Genomic DNA, 20,170 nt, shown 5'->3' with positions numbered 1-20,170 from the left:
AGCCCCCCTCGCCGCCGCCGCGCCGCGCTCCAGCCAGGGAAAACAACTGCTCACTTCTCCCTGCGTCCGCCCCGCGCGCTCCCTGCTTCCCGGCGGCCGCGGGAGCCCAGCCCGGCCGGGGGAGGCGCGGAGCGGGCCGGCCGCCCGGCCTTCCTCTCCCCTCGCTCCTCCTCTCCACCTCAACTTGCTCCGGCCTCCTCGCTCCGGCCTCACGTTTGGGCCTCCGCAGGCCCCCGGCCCCGGCTCGTGGCTGGGCTCCTTCCCGGGGCGGTGGAAGTTTCTGGGCTCCCCGCGGTCCAGCCTCCATCTCTCTGCCTCTCACTGGGCCCGCGCCCGCGCCTGCAGTCCCCTCCCCGCGCGCTTCCTCCCATCCTGTCCCTCGCTGCCCTCTCTGCGCCTCTCCCGGGGCTCCCGGCTTGCTTATCCCCCTCGGGCGTCGGGACCATCGCCCCCGCCCGGGCGCGCCCCCCCGGGTCCTGCGGCCCCGGATGCCCGGGCCCCGTGGGGCTGCTGGCGGCCTGGCCCCTGAGATGCGCGGGGCGGGGGCGGCGGGGCTGCTGGCGCTGCTGCTGCTGCTGCTGGGCCCGGGCGGCGGGGCCGAGGGGGGGCCGGCGGGCGAGAGGGGCGCTGGCGGGGGCGGGGCGCTGGCCCGCGAGCGCTTCAAGGTGGTCTTTGCGCCGGTGATCTGCAAGCGGACCTGTCTCAAGGGCCAGTGTCGGGACAGTTGTCAGAAGGGCTCCAACATGACGCTCATCGGAGAGAACGGCCACAGCACCGACACGCTCACGGGCTCCGGCTTCCGCGTGGGTGAGGGCCGGGGGCGCGGGCGGGGGGCGCGGGGAAGGCCAGCTCCCGGAGCCCACGTGGGAGACATGGCAGCGGAGGCCTTGTGACCCTGGCGACCGTGGGTTCAGAGAGCGAACCGGAGGGCCGCGGGCCCCAGGGGCTTCAGGGGTCTTGGGAGGCTGGAGTGCTGCGGCCGGGGTTGGGAGGGCTGCGTGGAAGCCTGGACTTCACAGCTTCGGGTTGGGGTTGAGGCCTAAGGTGTGGGGTCATGCTGGTGCCCTGGATGGCACAGGCTTCTAGGAAAGTGCTGGGTTCTGAGAGGGAGTCGAGGTCGACAGGCAGGGGCTTTTGCGGGCATGCCAGCTGGCGCAGGTCTCAGAGAAGGGTTAAGTATTCCCCCTAGAAACAGACTCAGTGGAAGAAACAGGAAAAGTCTTTAAAAAATGTCTCAAGTAGGGCCTGCCAGCGGTAGACACCTGCATTCCCTGGGAGGAGGAGCCAAGCTCAGGCTGGGAGTGAGGGAATTAGTTACTGGCGAGGTCTTAGAGGGGAGGGGCATTGAGGCCTAACAAGTGGGGCGCAGGCCTGGAGGTAGGGGCTGGCTTGGATCCTCGGTCTCTCCTTTTCCTGATGCCCCATCTGTGCTTCCCCCAGAAGCTCTGAAGAGTTCTGCCTCAGAGTCTACCCCCAACTCCCCAAACCCTGAAAACTCCCCCTGGTCCTGGAGCCCACCCCTCTCCCAACATCGCTCTTCAAAGGGCCAGGCCTGGGGCTCAGCGCTCCTCCCCCAGGGCCCTGTGGGCCAGGCTGGGGGAGGTGTCCCAGCAGTAATTACCCTCCCGGACAGGGTAATTAGGCTAGGCCCACGATGGCACCAGCAAAACAGCCCCTCTCACACACTCCTATACTCACATAGCCACTACAGATCTGAGGAACCCCACAGATGTGGCTCACGCTTCTCATGAGATGTGTGCACGCGTGCTTGCACATGGCATACACGCAGGGGTATGCCCGGGCTTTGGGCTGGCACACTGGGCTCAAGTACAGGTTTCTTTGTGTTATCTTGGGTGCACGTCTGCAGTGACTATGGGAGTGTTTATGTAAGCCTGTGTTGGTGTCAGAATGAGTCTGTGCATGTGTGTGTGTGATGAGATGACTGTGCATGTGAGCGTCCCTGGGCCCGGCCTCCCAAGCCCCCGGCCATCCTGCCCAGGCTGCTGTCTCCATCCGTGCTGCCCACATCCCTCAGGCTCGGTGCCCAGGCCACAGTGGGCGGGTGTCACTGGGAGGTCACCCTCACCGCTGTGGGTGACTCACTGGGAGGCAGGAAGGAGAGGATCCTGCCTCCCCCAGCCCAGGACACACCCCTTCTGCCCTGAGAGTCTGGCCCCCAGAGGCCAAGCAGGATGGGCTGGGCTGGGCTGGGATGCTCATAGCCAGGCCCCGGTGGCCTTGCATGTGGGCCATCCCTCTGAGGCCCTCCAGGTGTCCAGGGGGCAGCACCCCTACTTCCCCATCCTGGCAAGTGAGGGCAGTCCTGGGGGAGGGCCCGGAGAGGGGCTGGGCTTGGTGCACGAGCGCAGGTCCCCAAGGCTGGATTTCAGATGTGAGTGTGTGACAGACAGACAGACATCCCATCAGCTCCCTGAATTCACTCCTTCATTCATTCCCCCAGCACCTCCTCTGGCACCCAGAGCTGAGGCAGAGGGTGGGTGGGATGTGAGGAAGGGCTCTCCTCCTGGGGGAGGGGCTGGAAGGATATGATGTGAATATGCACAGATGGGGACTAGGCTCTGAGTGGGCAGAAATGGCATGGGTCAAGGCAGGGAAGCAGAAGACGTGGCACATTTGTGGGAAACAGGAGATGAGTCCTGGAGCGTAGGGTGCACATGGAAAGAGCAGACGGGGATGGGCCGAAAGAAGGTTCCTTCTGGGCCACGGAGAGCAGGCAGGGAAGCTAGCTGGGAGCAGGGCTGTGACTGAGCCGGAGCTTTGCCCGAGGCAAGTTTCTCTGAGGGTGCTTGGGATGTGGACAGGCAGGGGAGGGGCAGGGGGCATGGGGAGGAGGGAAGATGGATTATGAGACATTACAGAGGCCAGAACTGGCTGGGGTGGGAGCAGGGGAGACTGGAGCCTCAAGACTCAGTTATGAATGACCGGGCAGGCAGGGATCCCAGTGGTGGTCCAAGGGCAAGAAGAGGTGGGGAGGCAGAATGCTGATTTCTGACAGGGTCCCCTGGGTGGAGTTGCTTAAGAGAGGTCCCAGCGGAGTACAGCTCAAGTTGGCAGCGGTGAGGTGCGGGCCCTGGGATGGCTGAACAGAGGGAGGGAGAGCCCAGAGAGGGCTGAGTCAGGGGAAGGACTGAGGGGCAAGGAGGAGGCACCAGATAGACTGGGTGTCCAGGAAAGGCCCAAGGGGAGGGAAAGGCTAGTCCATCACCATCATCAGCTGCTGCTGCTGCTTATTAAACACCCTCTGTGCACTAGCATTGTGCAGAGTTTTGGACAGGCCTTGCTTCATTTAATAGATGGGATCACCCTACAGATGAGGACACTGAGGCCTGGGAGGGGAAGTCAGTCGCTCAGGGTTATGCAGCTGGCACAGGGTCTCCTAGCTAGGATGCAAGTTCAAGATGCCAGTGGCCCCTAGGGTATAAGGATGTTGGGGGACCTAGAGGGTAGCATGTGTGTGTATCTGATGTGTTACTAAGGCCAGCTTCCCAGGGAGGACAGAACCAGTGGGTGGCTTGGAAGTAGGGAGGAGGGGAAGGAAGAGACAGGATGTGGGTGAGAGACTGGGTCTGGGCGCTGGCCACAGGGGTCTGCCTGGGCCCTGACCCACCTCTCTTCCCCAGTGGTGTGCCCCCTGCCCTGTATGAACGGCGGCCAGTGCTCCTCGCGAAACCAGTGCCTGTGTCCCCCGGACTTCACGGGTCGCTTCTGCCAGGTGCCGGCTGGAGGAGCTGGCGGAGGCGCTGGCGGCTCAGGCCCTGGGCTTGGCCGGGCCGGGGCCCTGTCCACGGGCGCGCTGCCGCCCCTGGCTCCAGAGGGCGAGTCTGTGGCCAGCAAGCACGCCATGTACGCGGTCCAGGTGATCGCCGATCCGCCAGGGCCCGGGGAGGGGCCTCCTGCCCAGCATGCGACCTTCCTGGTGCCCCTCGGGCCAGGACAGATCTCAGCGGAAGGTACCAGGCAACGGGCAGACCCCGGGAGGCCGAGGTGGGCGGGCACTGGCCGGGGTGGGCAGGACCCGGGCGGGGCCAGCCCTGGAGGATCTCCTCGCCGCCACCTGCCATCCGGCGCTGCGGGGCAGCCCTGAAGCCGCCGTGCCCCGCCCCCCAGTGCAGGCCCCGCCCCCCGTGGTGAATGTGCGCGTCCACCACCCGCCCGAGGCCTCAGTCCAAGTGCACCGCATTGAAGGACCCAACGCCGAGGGCCCGGCCCCCTCCCAGCACCTGCTGCCGCACCCCAAGCCCGCGCATCCCCGGCCACCCACCCAGAAGCCCCTGGGCCGTTGCTTCCAGGACACGCTGCCCAAGCAACCAGTGAGTGAACCCACAGACGCCTCTCAGGGCCGCCCTGTTCCAATCCACCGGGTTTGCTAAAAACTGGAGGGTGTCCTGTAGGTTGAGTGGGGGGAGGAGGAAAAGGGCCCGAGGAGGGAGGCCAGGTGAGGGCTGGGCAGCCTGTCACCCCTGTACACACTCCTCTCCCTAGTGTGGCAGCAACCCCCTCCCGGGCCTCACCAAGCAGGAAGACTGCTGCGGGAGCATCGGCACCGCTTGGGGCCAGAGCAAGTGCCACAAGTGCCCCCAGCTGCAGTGTGAGTGCCCTGGCTCGGTGAGATCTCTGCCCCTCCCCACGGGGCACACCCTCCCCCAGTCCCTCCCATCCCTGCAGCTGGATCCCACCCGAATCCCCTCAGTACCCCACTCCCCCACCCAGTGCGGTCCCTTCCCTCTCTGCAGCCCCTGTGTCCTCTCCTGCCATGCTCTCCTCTCTCCACAGACACAGGGGTGCAGAAGCCAGGGCCTGTACGTGGGGAGATGGGCACTGACTGCCCCCAGGGCTACAAGAGGCTCAACAGCACACACTGCCAGGGTATGGGCCAGTTGTCACTGGGGAGGGGGGGGCAGGGAGGAGGCGGGGCTGGGGTAGAATCCTGAGGTTCCTGGAGCAGGTGGCTGTCACCTTGTGGCCCCAGCCTGGAGGGACCAAACTCTCACTTATTACCGCAGACATCAATGAGTGCGCGATGCCAGGCATGTGTCGCCATGGTGACTGCCTCAACAACCCTGGTTCCTATCGCTGTGTCTGCCCACCTGGCCATAGTTTGGGCCCCTCCCGCACACAGTGCATTGGTGAGACTCGGGGGTCCTTGGAGGTCACCAAGTATGGGTGGAGGGTAAGGCTCCAAACAGTAAGGATCAGAGGTCACAGAGGTCAGAGTGGGGTCAAGGGTTGACTGCTAGAGGAGCAAGATCTAGAACAGATGGGGTCAGGGATCAGTGGGTTCAGGAGTTGCATGAGATCTGGAGTAAGAGGTCACATGGGGTCAGGGGTTATGAGAAGGCAGTGTCATATGAGACCAGGGGCTTGATGAGTGGGAGGGATCAAGTCTAGAGCAGCTAGAATCAGGGATCAATGGGTTCAGAGGTCACAGAAGTTTCAGGTATTACATGAGGTCAGAATAATACAGGTTTCAGGGGTCAAATGAATTCAGGGTCAGGGGCCACACGAGAATCAAGGCCTCCTGTGCCAGAGAGGTGAGGTCTGGAGCAGCTGGGAAGAGGGGCGTGGGCAGCGTTCAGGCCCAGATGCCCATGCCCATCACTGGCCCCTGCAGCAGACAAGCCGGAGGAGAAGAGCCTGTGTTTCCGCCTGGTGAGCCCTGAACACCAGTGCCAGCACCCCCTGACCACACGCCTCACCCGCCAACTCTGCTGCTGCAGTGTCGGCAAGGCCTGGGGGGCCAGGTGCCAGCGCTGCCCAGCTGATGGCACTGGTGAGCCAGGGGCCTTGGAGGCTGGGGGGCTGTCTGTGAGCCTGCTTCCCCAGGAAGGGCTCACTTGCCTGCCTCTTGCTCTGGCCACAGCTGCCTTCAAGGAGATCTGCCCAGCTGGGAAGGGGTACCACATCCTCACCTCCCACCAGACGCTCACCATTCAGGGCGAAAGTGACTTTTCCCTTTTCCTGCACCCCGATGGGCCACCCAAGCCCCAGCAGCTGCCCGAGAGCCCCAGCCGGGCACCACCACCTGAGGACACAGAGGAAGAGAGAGGTCTGGCCCGATCCCTCCTGTTTCCTGACAGTTGCAGAACCCCTAGGTCTGACACCTTGACCCTTGACTCACAGTTAGGACCTGAGTCTAACCTCTAGCTCCTGATCCCAGACTAGCACTGGCCCCCGGAGCTGACACTCTGACCCCTAACCAGTGTTGTAACTAAGCCCAGGATGTCACCCCTGAGCCACGGGATTTGATCATTTATTGCCCTCCAGGTTCAATCCTCTGACACCAGGACACTTTTGATTTCCAGATCAGGACACTAATGCAGCTCAAATGCTGCCTCTAGATCTGACCCTCTGACCCCTGACTCAGGGATTTGACCCTGGCTATAACCTCCCAAGCTGAGGACCTTGTCCAGCCATCGCTTCACTGACCTGTGATGAAAACATTCCCAGACATCAGGATCTAATCCTTGATGCTTGACCCAGAGACATGATCGTTGAACTCTTAGGGACTCTGACCACACATGTCCAACTGCCAATCCCAGACTTGACTCCCTTCTCCCAGCCCAACACTTAATGGCCCCATCTTCTTCCCTTCTAGGGGTGAGCACAGACTCAGTGAGTATGAGAACCCAGGTGGGAGGGGCGGGGAGGCCGAGGAGACACAGAGAGTTCACACTGCTGTCGCCCGCAGCCAGTGATTGAAGAGCAGTCAGCGCAGCAGAGCCACCCGACTGTCACCGTATCTCCTGCCCGGCCCTACCCGGGTGAGCTGGGCACTGTAGGGACCAGTCCTCAAGGGCTGTCACTGACGGGGAAGTTCACAGCTTAGGCACCAGGGGGCGGTGCAGCTGGGTGTGGAGTTGCCGGCCCCCTGACCTGCGGGGAGAGGGGCGGCTCTCTCAGCCTCCTCACCCGCTGATGGTCGTGTGCTGCTGCCCGCAGAGCTGATCTCCTGGCCCCCGCCGCCCCAGTTCCTGCCCGACTTGCCCCCGTCCCGCAGTGCGGTGGAAATCGCCCCTACTCAAGTCACAGGTAAGACCCGCCCACCTAGGTCACGCCCCAGGTAAGCCACGCCCCCAACTTAGGGTTTCTCCTCCCTCACCCCTTCCAATCCTTCCGGAGGGCTGACACCGTCAAGGGCGTACTGTATGCCAGACCCTGGGCTGGGGGCTGGGGAAGCCTCGGCGTGCAACACTCTGAGACGCCACTCTGCCCTCAGCTGATCCGGGTGGTGTGATGGTCAGGCCAGTCTGAAGGCATTCACAGTCAATGAATATTTATGGAGCACCTACTATGCGCAGGCACTGTTTAGGTGCTGGGGACACAGTAGTAAACAAAACAGACAAAAATTCCCTGTCCTTGTGGAATAGACAGACAGCAAACAGATCAATGAGTCCAAATCTAGTGTGTCTCATAAGGGCTGTGCAAAAGTAAATCAAAGAAGAAGGAAGGAAGTCTGGGTGTTGTGATCATATGTAGAATGGCGATGAGAGAAGCCTTTCTGAACACAGCTTTTAAGAGTGTTAGAAATTAACGACAAAATGTGGGAAAGAAATGGGCTAGCAGGTTGGGGAAAAGGACATTCCAGTTTGGGCAGAAGTTTGGGCAAAGGCATGGAAACATGAAACCCTGGTTTCATGGAGAAGAGAGAAACCACACATGGATCAGTGTTTCTGAACTAGGAGAGGGCCAGCTCAGGGAGCTTTAAGAGGCTTGGATTTGATCCCAAAGGCTGTGGGAAGTGTCTGCATGATTTGGGGCATCATAATAATTGCTAGCTATGGCTGAACAGTTGCCCTGGACCAGGCACTGACTGGAGATTTTTACATACTAAATACCATTTAACTTTCTTGTTCTCTGTGAAGTGGGCACGGTTAGCCTCATTTTCCAGATGAGAAAACTGAGGCTAAGAGAGGTTCAGTAGCTGATCCCAGGTCACACAGTTGAGCCGGATTCAAGCCCATGTCTGGTTGGACTCCAGCCACAAGGAAGCCACCAACCCAATTGAAAACTGGAGGCTAGATGAGCTCCTAGTGGAAGGTGGCTGCCCAGGAAATCTGCACAGGCTGGGATAACCCAGTGACAGCCTGGGGGCTGTGGGAATGTGGAGAAAGAGGCACTTGGGGACACTTATCAGAGGACGGGGTGTTAAGGAGACTAGGGAGAGTCACACTAAGCAGAGAGAACAGCCTGCAAGAGCCCACTGGCCAGGTGTGTTTGGGAGGGAGTGGAGTTCAGCCGCCAGGGCTGCCTGGGGCTTCCTGGGGCAGGGTTCAGGGGAGGGGCCACAAGGAGGAAGAGGTGGGAGGCAGGGAGTACTGTGAATCCTAGTAAAGAAGGTAAGGAGGTTTCCTGAGTCTGATCACCTGTTCCAGCCAGGGTTCCCAGGAAACTAGCTCCTGCCTGCCTTGAGAGGGGGAGGAAAACTTCTGGAATGGGGGGGAGGTGGGCAGGTCTCTAAGGCAAGGGGTGTTGGTTCGCTTGTCTGGAGGATATTGGTGTGATTGAGGCTACAGAGTTTGAGGTGTTGAGGTGACTGGAGTCAGAGTATAGTAAGTGGAGAGAGAAGTATCAAGGGTCCTAAACTTGAGGAGATGGGGATGCCAGGGACCTGAGATCATGGTTTGGGGCTACTTGGGGTTGTGATGTTGCGGTTATCTGTGATGGAGGTGTAGGGAATCCTAGGATGGGGGGCATGGCTGTACGGAGATCTGAACTCATAGTGCGACCAGGCTCAGTTATCGGCGTCGAGAGTGATGGGGTGTCCAGTTCTTCCCTGGGAATGTGGCAGAAAGTGACTGCTCCCTGCCTGCCCCCTCTGATCTGCCGCCCTTTTTCCCCGGGCGCCCCCCGCAGAGACGGACGAGTGCCGACTGAACCAGAACATCTGTGGCCACGGAGAGTGCGTCCCGGGACCCTCGGACTATTCCTGCCATTGCAATCCCGGCTACCGGTCGCATCCGCAGCACCGCTACTGCGTGGGTGAGCGTGGAGAGTGGGTGGCGCGGCGGCGGCCCTGGCTCCCGACCGTCGTGTGACGTCTCCCCACCCGCGCGCCCTTCTCAGACGTGAACGAATGCGAGGCGGAGCCTTGCGGCGCCGGGCGGGGCATCTGCATGAACACCGGCGGTTCCTACAACTGCCACTGCAACCGAGGCTACCGCCTGCACGTCGGCGCCGGGGGGCGCTCTTGCGTGGGTGAGCACGGAGTGGCCGGGGGCGTGGCCGGGGCCGGGGGTGGGCCCGGGGATCGGCGGACCCGAGGGGCTCTCCCGACCGCATGTCATCCCCTCCGCCGCCTTGCATTCCCCTCGCGCCCCCTTCCTCCCGCTCAGACCTGAACGAGTGCGCCAAGCCCCACCTGTGCGGCGACGGCGGCTTCTGCATCAACTTTCCGGGACACTACAAATGCAACTGCTACCCCGGCTACCGGCTTAAAGCCTCCAGACCGCCCGTGTGCGAAGGTGGGAAGGACCCATCCGGACCGACGCGGGTCCTCAGCGGTGCCTCGGCCTAGGGTGGGGGCGGAGGGCCTCACTCCCGTCTCTGCCCACCCCTGGGCCTCTCGGAGGTTTCAGACTGGAACCCAGAGGGCCCGCTTCGCCTGGTCGATCCGTGACAGAGGGAGGCCCTGCCGAGGCCCCTGAGCACCTGGCCGGCAACGTTGTCCCCAGACAAGTCTTCTTCCTTCCTACTGCGCAGACATCGACGAGTGCCGAGACCCTAGCACCTGCCCGGATAGCAAATGCGAGAACAAACCTGGGAGCTTCAAGTGCATTGCCTGTCTGCCAGGCTACCGCAGCCAGGGGGGCGGGGCCTGCCGCGGTGAGCGTGAGGCAGGGGCCCGGGTGGGGCGGGGCTTCGATCACAAGAGGGCGGGGCCCTTCGGGAGTTGCCCCGGTGATGGGGCGGGGCTATTGGCGTGGGAGTCGGCTCCAGAACCCGGCTTCCACCCCTCCCCCCAATTCTGGAAGGAGGGTCTCCCATCCCCTCACAGTACCTCGTCCAGTGGGGCGGGGTCCGAGGCGAGCCTTCTCCGCCGCAGATGTGAACGAGTGCGCTGAGGGCAACCCCTGCTCTCCGGGCTGGTGCGAGAACCTTCCGGGCTCTTTCCGCTGCACGTGCGCCCAGGGCTATGCGCCCGCGCAGGACGGCCGCAGTTGCCTGGGTGAGCGACAGCCCTCCCCGCCCTACGTCCCGCCACCTACTCGAGCGTCGAAGTTGGGGACCGGGTTACCCCATCTGTCGGCCGGGAGACAGCTAATTCGCAGGCACCTTCCCTTCACTGACCCACTCACTCACTTTCTCTGCAACCTGACGGAGGAGGGGGCCGCGGAATTTCTAGGTAGGAAGGATCTTAGGAGGCAAGGCTTGAAGCTGCGTTTGCAAAGCAGTTACTTGAATATGGAGTGGAAAAGATATTAAAAAAAGGGGGTGTCAGTAGTCCTCTCCCCCCACCGACAATAATGTTTCTTATGCATCAGGAGATGGGCTGAGGGGTAAGAGTCAGAGAAACTGGAGAACCATGGACACCGACTGTGGAGCGCAGGGCTGTCGGCCTCAATGGAGTCTGGGTGTTTCTGGGAAACCTCAGGGGGACTGGGAGAAGAGGAGGCGTGAGTTGTCTTAAAGGATCAACAGGAGTTAGCCAAGCACAGAAAGGAGAGAGGGAAGAGTGTGCCAGGCTCTGTGAACACCAGCACAGAGTGCACAGGGAAAGTAAGGTGTAAGTAGGGGGTGGGGCTGAGGCTGGCTGGTGAGGGGCAGGCCCCCACCTCCTGAAGGGCCCACCGAAGCCCTGCCCAGGAGGTTGAGCTTCACCCTGAAGGTATTAGGAGGCACCTGAAGCATTTTAAGGGGAAGAATGAATTTGCTATTTGTTCTAGAAAGTTCCCTGATGCCCATTGTGCAGAGGGACTGGAGGTCTGGGGGAGACTCAGGACAGAGACAGTGGTGGATGTGATAATAGTGGCCTCAAAGATGGTCATGAGACTATGTGATATTAGAGAAATATTAAAGCGAGTTACCTGGGCTTGTTAACTGGATGTCAAGGCGAAGGAGAGAGAGGAGTAAGGGGTCTCCAGGTTTCTAGTTTGGGTGACTCAGTGGGTGCTGTTCACTGGGATAGAGTCCCTGGGGTGAGGCGTGTTTGAGAAGGAAGACATTAAGTTTCCTGTTGGACAGTTGAGTGTGTGGTCCCTGTGGGTCTCTCAGCTGATGATTCCCACAGAGGACGGGCGGTATAGATTGGAAGCCTTGGGCCAGACACACCCACTTGCGACTGTGGGCTGTGGAGCCGTGGGGTGCACACTAGGGGAGCTGTGGAGCCTCGGGGTGCACACTAGGGGGAGCTGTGGAGCCTCGGGGTGTACACTAGGGGAGCTGTGGAGCCTCGGGGTGCACACTAGGGGAGCTGTGGAGCCTCGGGGTGCACACTAGGGGGAGCTGTGGAGCCTCGGGGTGTACACTAGGGGAGCTGTGGAGCCTCGGGGTGTACACTAGGGGGAGCTGTGGAACCTCCGGGTGCACACTAGGGGGAGCTGTGGAGCCATGGGGTGCACACTAGGGGAGCTGTGGAGCCTCAGGGTGCACACTAGGGGGAGCTGTGGAGCCTCGGGGTGCACACTAGGGGGAGCTGTGGAGCCTCGGGGTGTACACTAGGGGGAGCTGTGGAGCCTCGGGGTGTACACTAGGGGAGCTGTGGAGCCTCGGGGTGTACACTAGGGGAGCTGTGGAGCCTCAGGGTGCACACTAGGGGGAGCTGTGGAGCCTCGGGGTGTACACTAGGGGAGCTGTGGAGCCTCGGGGTGCACACTAGGGGGAGCTGTGGAACCTCCGGGTGCACACTAGGGGGAGCTGTGGCGCCTCGGGGTGCACACTAGGGGAGCTGTGGAGCCTCGGGGTGCACACTAGGGGGAGCTGTGGAGCCTCCGGGTGTACACTAGGGGGAGCTGTGGCGCCTCGGGGTGCACACTAGAAGGTGCTGTGGAGCCTTGGGGTGCACACTAGGGGCGCTGTGGAGCCGTGGGGTGCACACTAGGCGAGCTATGGAGCCGTGGGGTGCAGTCAAGGAGGGTGAGTCCAGTGAGCAGAGCATGGTGGACACTGCCAGGTCGGCAGAAGGCAGGGGGATAGGAGCGGGAGACGGGGGAACGGGGGGCCTGGGGGGCCAGTTGGGGAGAGCAGGCATCGAGGGCAGAGGAGGATGCGCTAAATGCAGTAGAGAGGTCCTTGTAACTAAGAACTAACCGGGGAGACGAGAAGGCAGCCTTGGCAGGGTAGCTTCTGTGTCCTGAGGAGAGGCCAGAAGACGGAGGCAGCAGGTGAGGAAGAGCAAGTGGGGTGGAGGCTGTGGGCTGAGGAGAACGGCACAAGTTTGGACCTGCTGAAGGGCACGGGGCTCCCTAGGCCTCCCCGGTGTCAAGTCCTGAGAGGAGGAGGAGAGGGTGGTGCGGCCACGCAGAGGCTCTAGCCCAGCTGAAGGCCACAGGGAGTGGAGCGGCCCGGGGTGCTCCGCGTGGTGGCGGGCCTCAGCCGCACTCAGCACCCGGCATCCTGAGAAGCAGGCGAGGGCTCTGGCTTTGCCAGAGCAGAGGGGAGGCAGGAGAGGTATTCAGGGGCCCTTGGGGAGAGGAGGTGAGGAGGGGCCTGGAGAGGAGCAGCGGAGGCAGTGCGAAAGGAACCAAGTTTGAGACGCCCGGGCCTGGGGATGGCGGGGCAGCTCCCAGTCCCTTGTACTGAGAGCGAGTGGCTGGCGTTGAAGTGGAGGTCGCAGACGCTGAGGGAAGGATTGTTGGATCAGAAGCTGGGCCTGCTGGCCAAATGGATGTTGAAAACGCCCAGGATGGAGAGGGAGAGGGAAAGGGAGAGCACTAGGAAGCTGGGTGCTGATGGCAATAGAGAGGTAGGAGGCTGGGGTGGGATTCAGGTGTCCTTCAGGAAGTGTGGGGTTTGGAAGGGATCTGGGATGTGGGCGACTACCAGCTCCCCCCAGAAAGGACTGCACAGAAGTGTGCTCTCAGAGCCAAGTCCCTTTACTGCACAAGCGGGAGAAATTATTCTGTGAGACTGAAGATATAGGGGAGCTTACTTATAAAGGGAGCCCTGGCAGTGGGGGAGGGGCGGGAGCAGCCACCAGAGCAGCTGGGGCCATGAACCCGGGGCAGAAGGGGAGGATTGTTTGGTGAGAGTGGACGAAGGATGGGGAGGTCTGAGCTCTTTGGAACCAGAAATGGCCCAGGGTTCCTGCCAGCACCTGGCCTGGTCATTAGGGCACGGTGTGCCACATAGGGACGGGGTGAGGGGCCCATGCTTGTCTCCAGCTCCACCTGCCTCAGTTCTGGTGCTCCAGGCCGTGGGCAGGAGTGGGAAGAGGGGAGCAGAGACACAGGACCACCCCGTCCTAGCCCTCTGATGGCCCCTGTGCCCCACAGATGTGGACGAGTGTGAGGCTGGGGACGTGTGCGACAACGGCATCTGTGCCAACACGCCAGGCTCCTTCCAGTGTCAGTGCCTCTCTGGCTACCATCTGTCAAGGGACCGGAGCCGCTGCGAGGGTGAGGGGAGACCTAAAGCTGGGGGGCTGGCCTGTTCCTCCCTGTCCCAGACCTTCACTGCCCAGGCCCCAACCCCAGGGCCTACTGTGAGCAAGCCCACCACTCCATGGCCAGCCCCCATCCAGATCCAAGATAGGCCATGGGGTGTGGGCCCTACCCAGGGCTCTTCGGAAGCTTTAGGCTGTGAGAGTGGGCTTTGTCCCTGAGATTCTCCACCCCTTTGATTCCCTACAGACATCAATGAGTGTGACTTCCCTGCAGCCTGCATTGGGGGTGATTGCATCAACACCAATGGCTCCTATCGATGTCTCTGTCCCCAGGGGCATCGGCTGGTAGGCGGCCGGAAATGCCAAGGTATGGGGGGATTGGCTGAGAACTCCCAAGGAGCAATGGCAGCAAGCAGTTATCTCCTAGACACACTGTTGATCTGTCTTTCCATCCATCCATCCACTTATTCATCTTACTCTTTCACAGAAAATAATATAACAGTAATAATGACAGTAATTAGATGATGCTTATTACTATGTGCCAACTCACCCCTCAATGCATTCATCCAACAAGAGTTTCAGTTCAGTTCAGTTCAGTCGCTCAGTCGTGTTCGACTCTTTGCAACCCCATGAATCGCAGCACGCCAGGCCTCCCTGTCCATCACCAACTCCCGGAGTTCACTCAAACTCATGTCCATCGAGTTGGTGATGCCATCCAGCCATCTCATCCTCTGTTGTCCCCTTCTCCTGCCCCCAATCCCTCCCAGCATCAGAATCTTTCCCAATGAGTCAGCTCTTTGCATGAGGTGGCCAAAGTATTGGAGTTTCAGCTTTAGCATCAGTCCTTCCAAAGAACACCCAGGACTGATCTCCTTTACAATGGACTGGTTGGATCTCCTCGCAGTCCAAGGGACTTTCAAGAGTCTTCTCCAACACCACAGTTCAAAAGCATCAGTTCTTCACAGTCCAACTCTCACATCCATACATGACCACAGGAAAAGCCATAGCCTTGACTAGATGGACCTTTGTTGGCAAAGTAATGTCTCTGCTTTTGAATATGCTATCTAGGTTGGTCATAACTTTCCTTCCAAGGAGTAAGCGTCTTTTAATTTCATGGCTGCAGTCACCATTTGCAGTGATTTTGGAGCTCAAAAAAATAAAGTCTGACACTGTTTCCACTGTTTCCCCATCTATTTCCCAAGAAGTGATGGGACCAGATGCCATGATCTTCGTTTTCTGAATGTTGAGCTTTAAGCTAACTTTTTCACTTTCCTCTTTTACTTTCATCAAGAGGCTTTTGAGTTCCTCTTCACTTTCTGCCATAAGGGTGGTGTCATCTGCATATCTGAGGTTATTGATATTTCTCCTGGCAATCTTGATTCCAGCTTGTGCTTCTTCCAGCCCAGCATTTCTCATGATGTACTCTGCATATAAGTTGAATAAGCAGGGTGACAATATACAGCCTTGACGTACTCCTTTTCCTATTTGGAACCAGTCTGTTGTTCCATGTCCAGTTCTAACTATTGCTTCCTGACCTGCATATAGGTTTCTCAAGAAGCAGGTCAGGTGGTCTGGTATTCCCATCTCTTTCAGAATTTTCCACAGTTTATTGTGATCCACACAGTCAAAGGCTTTGGCATAGTCAATAAAGCAGAAATAGATGTTTTTCTGGAACTCTCTTGCTTTTTCCATGATCCAGCAGATGTTGGAAATTTGATCTCTGGTTCCTCTGCCTTTTCTAAAACCAGCTTGAACATCTGGAAGTTCACGGTTCACATATTGCTGAAGCCTGGCTTGGAGAATTTTGAGCATTACTTTACTAGTATGTGAGATGAGTACAATTGTGCGGTAGTTTGAGCATTCTTTGGTATTGCCTTTCTTTGGGATTGGAATGAAAACTGACCTTTTCCAGTCCTGTGGCCACTGCTGAGTTTTCCAAATTTGCTGACATATTGAGTGCAGCACTTTCACAGCATCATCTTTCAGGATTTGAAATAGCTCAACTGGAATTCCATCACCTCCACTAGCTTTATTTGTAGTGATGCTTTCTAAGGCCCACTTGACTTCACATTCCAGGATATCTGGATCTAGGTGAGTGATCACACCATCATGATTATCTTGGTCGTGAAGATCTTTTTCGTACAGTTCTTCTGTGTATTCTTGCCATCTCTTCTTAATATCTTCTGCTTCTGTTAGGTCCATACCATTTCTGTCCTTTATCAAGCCCATCTTTGCATGAAATGTTCCCTTGGTATCTCTAATTTTCTTGAAGAGATCTCTAGTCTTTCCCATTCTGTTGTTTTCCTCTATTTCTTTGCATTGATCGCTGAGGAAGGCTTTCTTATCTCTCCTTGCTATTCTTTGGAACTCTGCATTCAGATGCTTATATCTTCCCTTTTCTCCTTTGCTTTTCGCTTCTCTTCTTTTCACAGCTATTTGTAAGGCCTCCCCAGACAGTCATTTTGCTTTTTTGCGTTTCTTTTCCATGGGGATGGTCTTGATCCCTGTCTCCTGTACAATGTCACGAATCTCCATCCATAGTTCATCAGGCACTCTATCAGATCTAGTCACTTAAATCTATTTCTCATTTCCATTGTATAATCATAAGGGATTTGATGTAGGTCATACCTGAATGGTCTAGTGGTTTTCCTTATTTTCTTCAATTTAAGTCTGAATTTGGCAATAAGGAGTTCATGATCTGAGCCAGTCAGCTCCCGGTCTTGTTTTTGTTGACTGTATAGAGCTTCTCCATCTTTGGCTGCAAAGAATATAATCAATCTGATTTCAGTGTTGACCATCTGGTGATGTCCATGTGTAGAGTCTTCTCTTGTGTTGTTGGAAGAGGGTGTTTGCTATGACCAATTTACTGAACACCTAATATTTGCCAGGTTCTATGCTATATGCTAGATACTGAGCAAAACCCAGGGTTCCTTGCTAGGAAGACAGTCTCCCCTAGGAAGGAGCCCTGGGTAAATTGATTCTTACAATTCAGAGTGCTAGGTGCCAAAAGAGGTCTGGACTAGTGATTAATTGCAACCGAGAAGTGACAGTTGTATTGGAACTTGAAGTATAAACAGGCTTCCCTAAAGCATAAGTAGATTCCCTAAGCAGAGAAAAACAAAGGATAGTATTTACCAGGCCCAAAGAAGAGTATTTGCAAAGCACAGAGATCAGGAAGCAGAGCTAGTTGTGTTTTTAGGGAGAGTAGATACCTTGGCCTAGACATAGAGCTGAGGCTGTTAGTGGTTTAGAGCAAAGGGTGATGAGACAAAGATACTGGGAGACCAAACTGAAACCCCAGATGCTGAGCTGAGAGCTAGGGCTTCATTCTGTTAGCGTTTGTGAAGAACAGTGCACTGAATGTGTGCACATCAACCCCTGTGCACAGACCCACATGAGTGGCTTTCCTGTTGTGTGTGCTTTGAAGTCAAAGTGGAAATTCAGGTTCTCGGCTTGTGTGAGGCCCTTGAGGCCCACCCCCAGGGAGAGAGAGGCTGGTTTCCCTCTGAGTGATTCTTTCTGCTCTTCTCCCCCCGAAGACATAGATGAGTGCAGCCAGGACCCAGGCCTGTGCCTTCCCCACGGGGCCTGCGAGAACCTGCAGGGCTCCTACGTTTGCATCTGTGATGACGGCTTCACACCCACCCAGGACCAACACGGCTGTGAGGGTGAGTGCCCTCTCGGCTCCCTCCTCAATCTAGACGCTGCGGTTGGGACTCAGAGTTGGACCTGGTCCCACCCTCTGGAATATGAGGAACAGGAAGAAATTTCTTTTGCCTGGGAGACCCCGGTGGGACCACACCTGTCAGGCGGCCCCTGAATGCCACACTGAGGATGGAGCTTGGCTTTCACGTGGCAGCTCCAGGAGCCAGGCGATGTGGGGGCACAGAGGGCAGAGGTTGGTGGGCAGTGTGGACAGGCAAAGACACGGTGCCAGATCCTGAGCTGCTATCCCCTCCCCTCAGAGGTGGAGCAGCCCCACCACAAGAAGGAGTGCTACCTTAACTTCGATGATACCGTGTTCTGTGACAGTGTTCTGGCCACCAACGTCACCCAGCAGGAGTGCTGCTGCTCGCTGGGGGCTGGCTGGGGAGACCACTGCGAGATCTATCCCTGCCCAGTCTACAGCTCAGGTCAGGAGCCGGGCAGGTCTTTCCCCTTTCCAGAACCTCTGTTTCTTCATTTGGGACCGGACTGGGGAAGAGGGCCCCTTCCTGAGTTGGTGGGAAATGAGGCCAGAGCTCCGGCCCTATGGCCAGGACGCACGTGCTCAATCCTGCTCCTTTCCTTCCCCACGGCCACTGTCTCCCCGTAGCTGAGTTCCACAGCCTCTGCCCAGACGGGAAGGGCTATACCCAGGACAACAACATTGTCAACTATGGCATCCCAGCCCACCGTGGTAAGCCCCAACGTGGCTCCGCCCACCTGGCTCGCCCTGCTCCGCCCTCTGGTTTGGACCTCCCGGATCCCTCCAGTGCTTGCTTGTTAATTGGGGGTACTGGGGTAAGGCCCGCCCACTCTCTCACCGACTGCCCCGCCCCTCTTCCAAGCCCCGCCCCATCGCCTTAAGTAGGCGTTGGGAAAAGGCCATAGCAGACTTTTCCGCTTTTCCACGGTAAGCGCCCACCCCCACGTCCTCTGCTGCGGGGCCTCAGAGGCCCGGCAGGTAGAGGGTGCGGGCGCCCACGGCCTGTCGCTCTGCAGACATCGATGAATGCATATTGTTTGGGGCGGAGATATGCAAGGAGGGCAAGTGCGTGAACACGCAGCCCGGCTACGAGTGCTATTGCCAGCACGGCTTCTACTACGACTCAAACCTGCTGGAATGCGTGGGTGAGTGCAGCTGCCCCCGTGGCCGTGGGAAAGCAGCCAGGAGACACGCAAAACCACCCGACTCCAGGCCGGTTCCTACCACTCGCGCTTTTCCTCCCTTCAGACGTGGACGAGTGTTTGGACGAGTCTAATTGCCGGAACGGAGTGTGTGAGAATACGCGCGGTGGTTACCGCTGTGCCTGCACTCCCCCGGCCGAGTACAGCCCGGTGCAGCGCCAGTGTCTGAGCCCAGAAGAGATGGGTGAGGCCCGGGTCGGTCCTCTGGAGAAACGGGAGAGAGGCTAGCCGAGCCAAGCTGTGACTTCCACCCCGACCCATCCACTTGCTGCCCGCAGACGTGGACGAGTGCCAGGACCCCACAGCCTGCCGCCCTGGCCGCTGCGTCAACCTGCCCGGCTCCTACCGCTGCGAGTGCCGCCCGCCCTGGGTACCTGGACCCTCAGGCCGCGACTGCCAGCGCCCCGAGAGCCCGGCCGGTGAGGGGGAGGGTCATCTTGGGCTCTCCAGAATACTGTGTGCCGCGTGGAGGCCCGGGGCCGCCGTTCCCACGAGGGTGGATTGGAGCGGGGGAGGGCGGCCCCTGCTTCGGGCTCTTCCCTGACGCCGGGTTCCCCTCCGCAGAGCGTGCCCCGGAGCGGCGGGACGTGTGCTGGGGCCAGCGCGGAGACGACGGCATGTGTGCGGGGCCCCTGGCCGGGCCCGCCCTCACCTTCGATGACTGCTGCTGTCGCCAGGGTCGAGGTTGGGGAGCCCAGTGCCGTCCGTGCCCGCCGCGCGGCGCTGGTGAGCATGCCCGAGAGGGGTTGGCCCGGAGGGAATTTGGGGGCCCAGCCGAAGTGAATCAAAGCCATTGACTGCTGACCGCCCCCTGCCCCTCTCAGGGTCCCAGTGCCCGACGTCGCAGAGTGAGAGTAATTCTTTCTGGGACACGAGCCCCCTGCTGCTGGGGAAGCCCGCCAGAGGTGAGTGTAGCTGGAGGGACAGAGGCGGGTCCGCGGCCATCGCCGGGGGCAGTGTTGACGTCTCATTCTCTCGGCCCGCGCAGAAGAGGACAGCTCAGAGGAGGATTCGGACGAGTGTCGCTGCGTGAGCGGCCGCTGTGTGCCGCGGCCGGGTGGTGCAGTGTGCGAGTGTCCCGGCGGTTTCCAGCTGGACGCGTCCCGCGCCCGCTGTGTCGGTGAGCCGCGCCGAGGGGCCGGGGCCAGAGCCAGAGGGCATGTGGGCGGGGTCAGGCCCTGCAGAAGCTCGGCTCGGACCAGAAACCAAGGGGTCGCACAGCTTTGGCGCCCTCTTTAAGTCCTCACTTGTCACCCCCACTTCCAGACATCGATGAGTGCCGAGAGCTGAACCAGCGCGGGTTACTATGTAAGACCGAGCGCTGCGTGAACACGAGCGGTTCCTACCGCTGCGTCTGCAAAGCTGGCTTCGCGCGCAGCCGCACGCATGGAGCCTGCGTGCCCCAGCGCCGCCGCTGACACCACCCACGGTCTGGACCTTCGCAATCACCGAGGGGTTTCCACCCAGCAATTGGGGCGAGCTCGGCCTCTCGCTGGTGCCCCGACTCGGGGCTCGGACCCAGGGACCCTTCGGGCCCGTAGACCCCTTCCCCGCGCCCCATGTTCCAAGGGCGCCCCTGCCGGTTCCGCCTGGCTCACAGGCAGATGTTGGGTCTGTCTGGCGCTGCCGGCCTTCCTTCCAGAGGGCATTTCCCCAGAAACTGATAAATCAGATCGTTTCTCTTTACTCTTGGTTTTCGAAGTAAATTGATGTTCATGT

General features: G+C 59.2%; 1 protein-coding gene across 2 annotated transcripts; it reads left to right on the top strand.

Annotated features, from left to right (window-relative positions):
* The first annotated feature begins 80 nt into the window (after nt 1-80).
* On the top strand, nt 81-20,137 carry LTBP3 (latent transforming growth factor beta binding protein 3). 2 transcript variants are annotated; one of them, XM_006056476.4, is made up of 28 exons: nt 81-807; nt 3,642-3,971; nt 4,129-4,331; nt 4,504-4,609; nt 4,795-4,887; nt 5,025-5,147; nt 5,633-5,791; nt 5,882-6,067; nt 6,617-6,633; nt 6,710-6,782; nt 6,961-7,050; nt 8,875-9,000; nt 9,085-9,216; nt 9,354-9,482; nt 9,721-9,843; nt 10,064-10,186; nt 13,452-13,574; nt 13,809-13,928; nt 17,101-17,229; nt 17,527-17,694; nt 17,877-17,960; nt 18,266-18,394; nt 18,498-18,635; nt 18,730-18,870; nt 19,016-19,177; nt 19,276-19,356; nt 19,440-19,571; nt 19,718-20,137. In XM_006056476.4, exons 1-28 carry the CDS (start codon nt 489-491, stop codon nt 19,867-19,869), a joined length of 3,891 nt encoding a protein of 1,296 aa, XP_006056538.3. In that variant the 5' UTR covers nt 81-488; the 3' UTR covers nt 19,870-20,137. The 2 variants fall into 2 exon arrangements, with proteins under 2 accessions (XP_006056538.3, XP_006056537.3); XM_006056475.4 differs by lacking the exon at nt 6,617-6,633 and having other exon boundaries at nt 5,882-6,068; nt 6,709-6,782.
* The last annotated feature ends 33 nt before the right edge of the window (nt 20,138-20,170 follow it).

Source organism: Bubalus bubalis, chromosome 5 (assembly GCF_019923935.1).
Source record: "Bubalus bubalis isolate 160015118507 breed Murrah chromosome 5, NDDB_SH_1, whole genome shotgun sequence".
NCBI lineage: Eukaryota > Metazoa > Chordata > Mammalia > Artiodactyla > Bovidae > Bubalus > Bubalus bubalis.
The sequence above is the reverse complement of the archived record's forward strand: the minus strand, read 5'-3'. Positions and strand labels throughout refer to the sequence as shown.

Bases quoted from the DNA above. Each gene is read 5' to 3' on its own strand.
- LTBP3 (XM_006056476.4), top strand. From the start codon at position 489: ATGCCCGGGCCCCGTGGGGCTGCTGGCGGCCTGGCCCCTGAGATGCGC. The intron at 4,888-5,024 runs GTATGGGCCAGT...TTATTACCGCAG, and splicing joins CAACAGCACACACTGCCAGG to ACATCAATGAGTGCGCGATG. The intron at 9,483-9,720 runs GTGGGAAGGACC...CCTACTGCGCAG, and splicing joins CAGACCGCCCGTGTGCGAAG to ACATCGACGAGTGCCGAGAC.